The following is a 13,287-nucleotide window of genomic DNA, read 5'->3' on the forward strand; positions in this document are numbered from 1 at the left end:
CACAGGCCAGTGGTTTGGGCTCATTACAGCAGAGAAGCACAGGCCAGAGGTTTGGGCTCATAACAGCAGAGAAGCACAGGCCAGAGGTTTGGGCTCATAACAGCAGAGAAGCACAGGCCTGAGGTTTGGGCTCATAACAGCAGAGAAGCACAGGCCAGAGGTTTGGGATCGTTACAGCAGAGAAGCACAGGCCAGCGGTTTGAGCTCGTTACAGCAGAGAAGCACAGGCCAGAGGTTTGAGCTCGTTACAGCAGAGAAGCACAGGCCAGCGGTTTGAGCTTGTTACAGCAGAGAAGCACAGGCCAGAGGTTTGGGCTCATAACAGCAGAGAAGCACAGGCCAGTTGTTTGGGCTCTTTACCTCTGAACCGTCCCGCTAAGCGCCACACGTGTCTGTTCTGTCTCTCACAGGTTCTTCCAAAGTTATCCTCGTCTATCGTACACGAGGTGGACAGCATCCTGGGTAACAAACCCTACAGTAAGAAGGACTACCGCTCGTAACGCGGCGGCGGCGGCAGCGTGCGGGGGCTACGGCCACACCCACGCCCGGCCCGCGACGCTCACCCCTTGCCTGTTCCTCTGTTTGCTTGAGCTGCTGCTGAAGGAGAGAGTGGTGCATCATGGGACTGGCACTGCCCCAGCCACGCAGAAACACAAACACCAAACACTGTAAGTCAAACCCCAACCCGAGGACCAGGAGCAGAGAGGAGCCCACAGCCCGAGGGTCTCGCTGACGAACACAACGATAAACTCACCGATAGACTCAACGATAGACTCAACGATAAACTCACCGATAGACTCAACGATAGACTCAACGATAAACTCACCGATAGACTCAACGATAGACTCAACGATAAACTCACCGATAGACTCAACGATACTTCATATACTTCAGCAAAGAGATCCTTTTTCCAGTCTAGGAGGAATATATATATACAGTATATAGAATTTTTTAAGAACATGCTTGCTTGGCAGTCATGCCTTTTTTCTTTTGCCCTTTTTGATATGCATTTTAATAATGGGGATTTAGGTAAAGATATAACATGACCTTCCATTGTAAAATGCACTTGTTTTGCAGTTGATATTTGTTTAGTGGAATCAAACCTAGCACTTTAGGGATCAGGAACGGTGTGGCATTGGAAAGACTGCACTCTTAAGCATTCCTTTGTTGAGTCCAGTAATGATCGCATTACCAAAGTTTATTTTGCGCACCACAATCTGTTCCCTCTCTCTGTGTCTGTCCCCTGGATAGCAGTCTGCTCTGTGCAGTCTGAAGCGGTCTGTTCTGGTCAGCAGTGGCCTGCTCTGGTCAGCAGTGGTCTGCTCTGTGCAGTCTGAAGCGGTCTGTTCTGGTCAGCAGTGGCCTGCTCTGGTCAGCAGTGGCCTGCTCTGGTCAGCAGTGGTCTGCTCTGGTCAGCAGTGGTCTGCTCTGTTCAGCAGTGGTCTGTTCTGGTCAGCAGTGGCCTGCTCTGGTCAAAAGTGGTCTGTTCTGGTCAGCAGTGGTCTGTTCTGGTCAGCAGTGGCCTGCTCTGGTCAGCAGTGGCCTGCTCTGGTCAGCAGTGGTCTGCTCTGGTCAGCAGTGGTCTGCTCTGGTCAGCAGTGGTCTGTTCTGGTCAGCAGTGGTCTGCTCTGTTCAGCAGTGGTCTGTTCTGGTCAGCAGTGGCCTGCTCTGGTCAGCAGTGGCCTGCTCTGGTCAGCAGTGGTCTGCTCTGGTCAGCAGTGGTCTGCTCTGTTCAGCAGTGGTCTGCTCTGGTCAGCAGTGGCCTGCTCTGGTCAGCAGTGGTCTGCTCTGGTCAAAAGTGGTCTGTTCTGGTCAGAAGCGGTCTGCTCTGAGCAGTCAGCTCATCTGTGCTGCCACTCAGGCAGAGTAATGCTGTAGAACAACAACACCTTAAGCTCAAAAACTCCAACCCTGACACACCACTGCAGAGGCTGACCCAGCACTGACCACTGTGGTGCTGTAGAGTTTTTACAACCTAAGGGATCTGTATGAAGTACAGAAGTACACACACACCTAAGGAGACATAGTTGCTTCCCTTTGAATTTTAGAATTTGAGAGCGAAGTGATATCTTTTCATATTAGGTATAATTTCAACAGCGCAGTGACTTGTGTATTTTCAGACTTCATCACAGAAGAGGCTGAGTGGCATGTTGTAGTGGGCATTAAAATAGTGTCAGGTGTAATCCCGATTGCAGTATCACAGTCCAAAGCTGGTATTTAAAATATCTAATCCTGGCCAGTATCCATCCAAGGTTTTTAAAAGAAACCAATGTGCTGAACAAAAAAAAAAAAAACACTTTATTGGCCATTTTGAACACATTAGATTTTGGTGATTTACAGCTCTCTTCACTCATACTGTATTTACTGCATATACATAGCATCCTTTGTGGAAAACGTTAAACACACGTGCTCTCTCTCCACCCAACACGCCCCAGACTGTGTTACATGGGCAGGGACACCAGAACCACACCACGTGATGTGATTTGATTGGCTGATGGACCCATTGGCTAATGGACAGATCCACACACAGGGACAGAGAGACTGACGAGTGGCGGGTGCTGCTTTCCATGCGTCTGCATCCCATTGGTGTACGCGGAAGCCAGGACTCTCCGCATCCGTGGCATTTCACCCTGATAAAGCCAAAGATATGCAGTCTTTTCATCGAGCTCCGCCATGTATCTGCTGAAGGGGAATACATGTATCATTTTTATAGCATGTACTGTTCAACATTATTTTACGTGTGTGTGTGTGTACGTGCATGCATATACTATATATATATATATATATATATATATGGGATAGCAGGTCAGTTGTAACGCCTAACTTCCTTATACCAGTCTACGCTTTGCACTGATTGGAGAACTTTTGTGTTACAACCAACCTGCATTTTATTCACGCACATACATGCACACGCACTTATCAGGGCTGCAGCCAGTTCCATTTAAATTAAGTCAGATCAGGAAATGAATTGGAACTCAATGCATTTTCTGAATGGACTGCAGTTAAATGGAGAAGTGAAACTGGCCCTAATTCTGATACATATATACTGTAATAATATTATTATTATTATTATTATTATTATTATTATTATTATTTTGTTAAGGATTCTCTTCTGTGTGTTAGCTGCTCAGGCTGTTGGCTATATAAATATAGATACATGTGTGTATAGTGCATATGTAGTCCTCTCTTCTCTGCTCGTAGTTTAGGAATGAACAGCGGTGGATGAATAGTTATTTTCAGATGGGTTATTTCCCAGCGTGGTCTGTGCAGCTGTCTGGGGCCCGCCTGCCCTGTCCTCTCTTGCTTTTCCGCTGCACAGAGTACCTGTGTGCACAGGTCCTGCCTGTGGGAAGGCCTTGTGTGTGTGTGTGTGTGTGTGTTTTTTTTTTTTTTTAAAGAATACAGTTTTTTGTAAAAGTCATTGAAACTGCAGCCACTGAACCAAAGCATTCTCCAAGACGCATTTAACCCTTTGCACTGCATTTGCGCTGCCCTGGATGTGGTGTGTGCACTGTTCCATATGCGCCCCCCCCCCCCCCCCCCCCCCCCCCCCCCCCCCACATACATTTTTTTTTCATTAGGGGGTGGGAGGGGCAGACGCCACGGCCAGTTGTAGTCATTGTTTGTCTACCCATATTCATAAGTCTCCTCTGGATGTTTTGAAGTATGTTGTTCTACTGGTGATGCAAGATGAAGAAAGGGATCCCCCTCCCCCTTGCCCCACCCCCCTGGTCCCTTTAATCCAGAGGAAAGGGTGATGGGTCGATGAGCTGCATGTCTATAAGAAGCTGGAGATGGACGTGGTGAATCATCCTGAGGAAAGATCAGAGGAAGTGCTGTGCTTGTTCACTGCAGATCACCTCTCTATCCCAGAGACATTAAATAAAATAAATTCCTCTGGTATTTTCCCTTTATTCCTGTGGGTGTGGCTGATGGCTGGGTGTAGTCACTTCTCCTCCTCTGGGATATACTTTGAGATCTTTGGTTGAAAGGCGCTATATGGTGCAAGGTGTTTTATAGTTGTTATGCAGCATTTCAGTGCAGGCATTCTGTGTGCTAATTTTTTTCCATTACAAAAGCCTTGCTTTGGTTTAACTTGCCTTAATGTTCAAAACTGAGACATAGCTCGCTCTATTTTGCTAGAATGAAGATGAAGTCATTGTTTGGATTTAGTTGTCCAGAATCATTTCCAGTAAATGATTTTGTTTATTTTGTGATTTTGACTGAGTGAGTCAATATAAAAATATCACAACATATCAGTGTCCTTTTCCATGTGAAACTCTAAAACAGAATGCGTGTGAGTCAAAAAATAGAAAGGCTTGGGTTGAAGTATTCATGTATAAATAGTGTGGGAATTTAATGGTTGCTGAGTGCTGATTGTAATATTGAAGTTTTTTTGCTATTAAGATTTGGATGGCATTTTAAAGTTTGAGGTGAGTGTATATGAGTCTATCACAGTATTTGAAAAAATAGTTGCAAATGGATGGAATTTGTGTCGGGTACAAGTTTTTTGGCAAAGTAAATTGGGTCTTTATTGCTGTATTGATATCAGCAGAATTTAGGCTGTAGAGCAATGTAACTGTGTTATCAGTTGTTCATATTTCATCTATAAGACAGTAGAAAAGTGTTAGAAAGGGACAGTGACACTGATGGACCCTAACCTGTCCTATGTAGAGGCCTGCGATGAATACTGTATCTCTTAGTCGACGTCACCAGGACTTTCAGTGATGATGGTGGCTTTTTTTGTTCTCTGGGCTTTGGCATCCCCTAGTGGGCATTTAAACAAAGAAAATTCTGCTCCACATCTCCATTTGCCTGAAAACTACAGTAGTACTACATTATCATGCTAATTACATTCTCTGAATACAAGCCTTTGCTTACACCACCATTTGTAAATAGCGTTAAACGTCAGCAACATTCAACAACAATGTGATTTTAACAAACTAGAGTAATTGTGCTAAAAATAGCGGAATACGGGAACGTGAAGCATGGCGTAATATGAGTCTGAAATGCCTAATTTCAAGAACACAAAACAAGGTGGCGCGACCACTATAGATCTATGCATGAGTTATTATATCAATATTATATTAGCAGGTTTGGTCTATATATACTGCCCTGTAATAAAATTATGACACAGAAGAAATACCGCTGATGTGTAATCCATATTGATTTATAGTATTAATGGCCTAATAGTAATTAAAATTCTGCGAAATCTGATAGGAAATCTAATAGGAAATTATCTCTCTATTGATGGATCTCTAGAATATGTGCGTATATGATTTTCCTTCATGGGTTCTCATTGCTGTACTTCTTCCGCTTCTGTTATAAAGTGCATAGCAATGATATGTATACTGCTAGCGCATGTTCACCGCTGCTGCTGTTAGCTGGTTTGAACTAAACAGAGACTAATAACTCAATTGGCTACAGCATACAGTCTTATCGATCATTGATAGCCACTTACAAAAAGGCGAGAAGACACATAAATATAAGGGTCTGTGTCTCTGTATTATTATTATTATTATTATTATTATTATTATTATACAAGATTTAAAACTACAATCAACATCCTCATTACTGTACGGTTTTATTTATTATTTTTAATAAAAGTGTATCTCAGAGAACAGCTTGTTTAATGTTATTGCTCATGCGTTCTCAAACAAATCGATTCCATATCTCAGTTTAAATGGATCCAAGTCATAGTTCTGACCTTTTCCTCATATCCATTGAGAACGTGTAAAAATAAAGTTCTGTACCATGAGCTAAAATGGAGAGGAGCGTGACACCGTCAGTATCCATTGCTTTGTGTTCCTTTTTAGTGAGGTTTTTGATGCATTGTACTGCATTGGGTGAAAGAGGTCCCATAGGGATTATCCGTTTATGGTAACTATGACTTTTTAACCAGTGTTATTGGCAAATAGTCATTTTAATCATAGCACAAATGTTTAAAAATTGTTGTGGCTGCGTGACCCATCATTTTGTATTTCACATTTATGTTCCGATAACCAAAGATCACCGTTACAACAGGCTACATAATCCTGTTCTCCATCAGAGGAGGTGTGTGACATAGCAGCGTTTTGTTCTAGATATAAAGTTATGAATCGTTGCGCGTGAATCGTGGCGTACTTAATTGTCTCCGTTCGTCCGCCAGTGCTGTGCTAGGCAGTATCGTTTGCCCTCCCTTTAAGGGGCAGAAATCGTTGGTGTTTGTGGTATTCGGCCCAGACTCATTTCTTGAGTCAAGTTGTTGTTTGAATCATTTTCTGGCTGCAGTTTTTGTGTTACGCATCAGCCTATATATTTTTTCCCCATAAAAATTACCCTGACGTGTTACTTTTTACGTACTCTGTTGTGAATGGTGTTAAATATTATTTGGTTTGTTTCAACTACTGTTTGTGAACACGTCAGACTCAAGCTGTAAACAGGACGCGAATATGAGACTTATTAAATTAGATTTTTTTAAAAGCCATTGCTGCATGCCATTTTAGTAACGAGCGCATCAGTCGATAACCTGAGCGACAGTTTTGGGGGAACTGAACCCTTTCATCCACTGCGCGCACAGTATTAACATTATGTACTGTAGATAAATGTATAAATCAGGCGTTGTAGTCAGTGCCCGGGATTTCTTGATTTTTCCTGGGATTTCTCTCTGCGTCAATGCACAAAAGAAGAAGATTCTGTAAGATGTACAGAGCTGAAACGCACACGTCAACGATATCCCGAGGCTTTTTAGAATCGCATGTCAAATTCTGGCAGCCGTGACCGACGTTTGGGAAGCTGCGCCTTGTGTAATGTCATGTAATACCATGGTCTGTAACCTCCATGTTAAGAGTTTTAGTACCCAGTACGCGGAGGCCTCGTGCAAAGGCATCATACTGGTAACGACTGCGCAGGTACAGTTACCTAGTTGTTTAGTAATGCTGGTCAATTAAGAAACTAAAGCAGTGCTGTAGATAAGAATTGTATGTATTTGAGCATAATATTTGCATATTTCCTGAAAAAGTTTATTTTTATGTTTTGCCCTTTGCATTTAATTGGAATAGTTCTGATAATTAAAAAAGTGTAATCCTATTTTTTTAACATGCACATTTTCTTCTGTTGATATGAGTCCTACTGTATATTGAAGGATGGGAATTGTTTGCACTGTGAGGGGATGGTACTCTGAGATAAATCCTCATGGCAGACTACTCTCACTCTTTCTAGGTACATAATGGTTTGTCAGATATCTTGTATATGTATATAGTCTGACTTTTGTAAATAATAATGGTTGTGATCACTGCTTTTTCTTTGGTTTCATTTCTGTTCATCAGCAGACATTGCTTACTGCATTGTGCTTGAATTCAGAAGGACAGTATGTACAGCTTCGATATTTATGAAATTAAAATAAATATTACTAAAATGATTATGGCTTCATGTAATGTTTTTACTTTGTGATTATCAAGTATTTCACAACCCAGTGCCGAAATTAAACATGGATAATGAATTATGTATGTAGGGGGAAGATAGATGCAATGCATTTATGAGTGTGTGTGTGTGTGTGTGTGTGTGTGGCACACTTCACTGAAAATCATTCTCTGCAACATGCACTGGATGCTACAGTATTTGAAAATGTAGGGGAAAAAGAGCTGGGGTTTCCCAATGTATTCACAAAAAGATGTACACACAAACACCCTTTTCACCAGTACAGTATGAGAAAAAGAATTGTAATAGCAAATATTGTTACAATTTTAGGTACATTTCGTAGGGAAGTTGTAGAAGTTGCTTTAAAAATTTTGAATTTATCCTTCATCCCCTTGTTCATCTACCACCCATGGAAAGTTTAGTGATCTCCAATTTATGCTATGTTTAGTAAGTACTAAAGTAAGGGTCAATGTAAAGATAAGTCTGATATTGGATTACCAAAATGTTTTCATTTCTGGGATGTGAACACAAAATAGGTGTGAAATAGGGTTAAGGCTTAAATTAAGGTAAGGTTTAGTGTTAATGAAACAGTAAGTATTTTGCCATTTTTTCAACAACTGCAGTCAAATCAGTGAATTAAAATGTTTTTGAGAACACTTATGATGAATAAAGTATTTCAGTGGAAAAACCAACCACAAAATGCATATACCTATAGTCTTATGTCCAACAAATAAAAAATTCAGAAAATCTAGATATGCTATTTCTTAATTTAGATGGATTGGACATCATGTTTAATGAACAACCACAGCAAAATAAATAATTAAAATGTGTTTCAAAACATTTATGATGAATAAAGTATTTTAGTCGAAGAACCCCAAAATGCATAAGCCTATAGTCTTATGTCCAAAACATAAAAAATGCAAAAAATCTAGATATGCTATTTCTTAATTTAGATGGATTGGACATCATGTTTAATGAACAACCACAGCAAAATAAATAATTAAAATGTGTTTCAAAACATTTATGATGAATAAAGTATTTTAGTCGAAGAACCCCAAAATGCATAAGCCTATAGTCTTATGTCCAAAACATAAAAAATGCAAAACATTTAGATATGCTATTTATTAATTTAGATGGATTAGACATCATGATTATTGAACAGCCACAGTAAAATCTGTGAATGAATATGTTTTTGAGCCTATAGTCTTATGTCCAAAACCATTAAAAAATGAAAAAAATGTATATCCCATTTTTTCATTCAGGTGGAAGGGAAATCATGTTCTTCAGTAGCCATGGTTAAATTAATTACTGGAAATGTGTCTGAAAAATTATTCCTTTGAAACAGCTAAGTATATGAAATATATCGAAGGCTTATGTCCAAAAAAAAGGGAAAGTAAAAATTTCTTCAGCAATAATTATTTAATTGATTAATGGAAAAATAATTTCTGATGAAAAATGTATTTCTTTGGAAGATGAATATCTATATATTATATATCCATGAATGAAATTTTTTTTTAAATATGCAATTTTTCCATTCCATTAGCTGGAAAGGCATATTACTTCAGCAACTGCTGTGAAATAATTTAATAAAAATGTGTTTGAAGACATTCTGATCAACAGACGTTTTAACTGGAAAATCTCTTAATACTTAAAACCTAAATAATGAATAATTCTCAATATATTTGGATTCAATGGATATAAAGTTATCTACATTCCATACATATGGAAAAATATTTTTTCAAATGTCTTTTTTCACTAGAAGAACAGCAACATACACTTTTATACTTTTATTTATAGAATGAATAATCTGAAACATAAAATTTTTCCACAGTTTAATAATTCTGTAAACAGAGTTCAGATTAAACATACTGTACAGTGTACCAAGTAGGGAAGGTTTGATGCAGTGCATTTGTGTCAGCATAAACTATTATACTATTATACTCTTAGTAGTGTGTGTGTATACATATATACAAATATGTACATATGTACGTAGACACACACCCATATAAACATTTATTGGAATTCATAATGCTTGCACCACACGTTTTGGTGTATTATTCACTGAAACATACAGGGGATCATATGTTGAACAGGAGGGAAAGACAGTTGTGTAATAAAGCTTCACAAATGTCTCCACATACATAGACACATGCATACACATACACCCTATTCTTCAGCACAATATAAGAAACAGCCAAGCAAGCATAGTAAATTTGAACTGCCTTTACGGTACAGTATATTAATTTAATAACTGCATTTTAGTAACCTGGAACCAGGTAGGATACTGTAAGAAAGCCCATACAATCTCTATATTTAAGGGTGTCTTTGCTCCCCAAACTTAAATCCTCTCTACCTGACCAGGTTTCACCATGTTAGAGTGATCGACAGGTATATTTTTAAACAAATGGAACATTTTGGACAATAATAAACAATTCATACATACACAGTAAGTATAATGTCTTTTGTATACACAATCACTCATTTACACTATTTCTAATATACAATGCTTTATACAATGTAAAACAACAATAAAATCGTAGCACCATTTTCTTAAAAGCAGTCACTTCATATACACAGAACTCCATGTCATGTTCATGTTCATGGCCTTTGCAAGTTAAATAGTAATGGTTAGATGTCAAAGGCAAAGAGATGCACACATACGGGGTTATTAGCCATTGCACCATATCTTTGCAATATATGACATCTGTTTTTCCTATTATTCTTAATAATATTGTGACAAATGCAATATAACCACACACAGCAAAATGTTCAGTGTAAAATCAACTCTGACAGAATACTTTTTAACTCCAGTAGAGCAAATATTGTTCTTACTGGGCCCAATTAAACACTTACAGAGTTTATTTTACAATTACAGTCGAACTGATTTAATACTGAGTATTTTGCTGTACATGCACATATGACATAGATCAACATGGTGTCTTGTTCCTTTTACAACAGTGACAGTCTTTAAGGAGCTGGAGGATACATAACCAAACTAGGCAGTATTTCATCCATATTTGCTCTTTATATGGTGGATAAGCCAGCTATCACTGTTAATTAATAAAACAATTGACCTGCACTTTTAAAATAGATGCTGAGATGCAATGCATTAAAAAAAAATTGTTTGCAATCGTTCTTGTACATACATACAATCATACATACAGTACATACATATACGATATTTCAGATAACAGTGATGGATGGAAACTACCAAAACACCTAGCAGTGAACATATCAGCTATAGACAGAAAACTGAAATATTATTACTCAGTTAAAATTAACAAAATATCTCAAGTATAGATAGAAGTCAGGTGGGGAACCTGCAGTTAGGAGAGGGACACGCAAATGCAGAGCAGAGTGAAAAGGACATGTTGGCGTGCCCCAAACACGGTCCTTACAAAATGTCTGCCTCCCTCCCCACCCCCACAGCCACTCTCTGAGGTTGTGAGGCTCTGAGGTAAGCTTGCATTCAGTTTCCTCCGATCGCGCTTGTGTATGAACTCTGACCTGCCTTTGTCTGACGCAAAGCAACCTGAAAATATTAGATACTGCACACAGTATCAAGCTTCTGAGTGTTAAAAAAATGTTGATTCCATCTGCTTCGACACAGCTTTTCAAGTTTTGCACAATTAAAAATGTAAAGCCATGAAGTATATACATGACAAAAAATAGCAAATAATTATTTTTTTCATGAACCTGAAAATGACACTGATATGTTTCAGCAATGACTTGCAAGGTTCTCAGCATGACCAAACAAATTCAGTTTGCCTTTTTCATGTATATAGTTAAACGACTTCATAATGAGATTCAACACTGAAAGAGCCTGTTTGTGCAGAACTTCAGAAATAACTGTGGGTTGAGAATCTCACAGAATCAGAGAAAAAGGGAAAAGTGAAATAGAACTTGTATAATATGCAGAGCACAACCTCTGAAGGCTTTTTCGCAAAGGTATTACTGTATAGCACACATTTATTTATCCCCGATGTATGCAAAAAAAGTACATTTCAAATAATATAAGAGAATGTGCAATTTCATTTAAGATATAAAAAAAAAAATGTCCTTGCTAAGTATGGAGGCCATGTCACCTTTTGTGACTTTTTCAAATTCTAGAGTTGTCAGAGTCTAAAGTATAATCAAATTCATTGATAGGTAGCATATTTGATGTGCACAGCACACAAGCTCAAAGTTAGCCACCCACAGTTACATCACACCCACTTGATTAATATTCCTAGCATAATGACACATCTAACAGAGCCTGCTACAGTAAGTATCCATAGGCTCATAAAAGCCCTTAAGGTTTTTTTTTATTCTTTTGTGGGGGCTAACCATGTTCTGTTAAACACTCAGATACTTAAATAGCGCATTGGGTTACGTCTATTAGAGCTAAAACCAACCTGGCCGAAGAGAATAGCCTGGCTTTCTCAAATGAGTAAACCGGTGTGCTGGATCCATCTGCTCTTGTTGAGCTCCTCTGAAGCACATCCAGATCTGGGAGACTCATCTTGACTGTTGGCTTCTTCTCCACCATGTGTCCAGCGCCCGGGGAGACCGGGCATTTGGGAGAAGTGGGGGGTAAGGGTGGGGGTAACACACGCGAGATGGCGTGCCTCTGTGTTCAGACTCCGAAGCAAACAACTCAGTTCCCACGCCTTGCATTACAATAGTTTGTTTAAAGAGTCACGTTTCTCTCTGTCTGTCTGATATGTCTCATTGACAATCCTTGGTTCTGCAACACTTTGCTCAGGCAGACTTGGGTCCCTCCTTTCTGTGTTTAAAGTGTGCATGTGTGTGTGTGTGTGTGTGTGTGTGTGTGTGTGCATATACATGCATGTGTGCAGTTTGTGTGTGGATATGTCTTTGTTCACTTTGTGGTTCAGTGAGGCTAGTTGGACCTTTGTATGGATGGGGAAACTCAGTGCGATGTTGACTGAAACCAGCCAGCAGGTGGTGCTATACAGGAGCAGACAGATGCGAGTCTTCTTCTTCTCTTCTGCTTCTGTTTAGCTGGTGTGCAGGTTGAGGGGGTCCACCTGGGAATGCATGTTTCTGTTAGGAACCACACAACACTAAACCCAGACTCTGAAACCAGTTTTATCACATTCAACAGTAATCAAGCTGCAGTCTGCATGCAAAGGCAATGGGCCTGATGGAGGGCTATTTTAGATCAGCCATCCTAGCTTTCTGTGGTAAAAATATTTAACAAGAAACCAAGGAAAACTAAGCAAAAACATGGGCAAAACGGATCCAAATGTTCCTGCATGTGGTTTGTCTACTGCACGCTTTTGTCAAATGTAATTTGCTTAAGAATTACTGTGTTGACAGTATGAATTCCAAGTGTGGTTGTATTTACAGAAAGAAATAGGACCAATGAAAACCGCAAGTCATTTTGAGACACAGTTCCCATTCACATATTCTGTTTACACTTTTCGGTAAACTGTTTATTCACCGTTTTCACATATCTAAATACCACACATTGTTTCCATCTTAGATTACTGCAATATGTCCCTGTGTTTCAGGTTAATAAGTTATGAAAACACACGCACACACAAACACAAAATGTCTGCAAAGGACAACAATGAAACTAAGTTAGTAATCATCTCATTTCCCTGGTTCTAGGTTCTAGGCCTGTCATTATTATACTAGGCTTTAAAAAAATGTACTAGGCTTGTGATTAAGGTACTAGGCTAGTAAGAAATGTACTAGCCTTGTAATTAAGGAACTAGGTGTGTAATTAAGGTACTAGGCTTGTACTGAATGTTCTAGACTTGTACTAAATGTAGTAGGCTTGTAATTACGATAATAGGCTTATTAGGCTTGGCACTATGTTTGTGATTAGGCTTGTGATTAAGCTATTTTAATCAGCTAAGAAAAGTATAATATTTGTTGAGA

General features: G+C 39.3%; 2 protein-coding genes across 8 annotated transcripts in view; one reads left to right on the forward strand and one right to left on the reverse strand.

Annotated features, from left to right (window-relative positions):
- kcnab2b (potassium voltage-gated channel, shaker-related subfamily, beta member 2 b) overlaps positions 1–7,399 on the forward strand; it is a 110,480-nt gene extending 103,081 nt beyond the window's left edge. For all 6 annotated transcript variants that reach the window (XM_035381546.1, XM_035381550.1, XM_035381548.1 and 3 more), the window contains one exon: positions 411–7,399. In XM_035381546.1, coding sequence (XP_035237437.1) covers positions 411–500 — 90 coding nt within the window. In that variant the 3' untranslated portion in view covers positions 501–7,399. The remainder of the gene's footprint in view (positions 1–410) is intronic.
- Positions 7,400–9,213: 1,814 nt separating this feature from the next.
- Positions 9,214–13,287, reverse strand: part of megf6a (multiple EGF-like-domains 6a) — a 112,424-nt gene continuing 108,350 nt past the window's right edge. For both annotated transcript variants that reach the window (XM_035383529.1, XM_035383530.1), the window contains one exon: positions 9,214–12,428. In XM_035383529.1, the coding sequence (XP_035239420.1) occupies positions 12,349–12,428 (80 nt within the window). In that variant the 3' untranslated portion in view covers positions 9,214–12,348. The remainder of the gene's footprint in view (positions 12,429–13,287) is intronic.

Source organism: Anguilla anguilla, chromosome 11 (genome assembly GCF_013347855.1).
Source record: "Anguilla anguilla isolate fAngAng1 chromosome 11, fAngAng1.pri, whole genome shotgun sequence".
Taxonomy (NCBI): domain Eukaryota; kingdom Metazoa; phylum Chordata; class Actinopteri; order Anguilliformes; family Anguillidae; genus Anguilla; species Anguilla anguilla.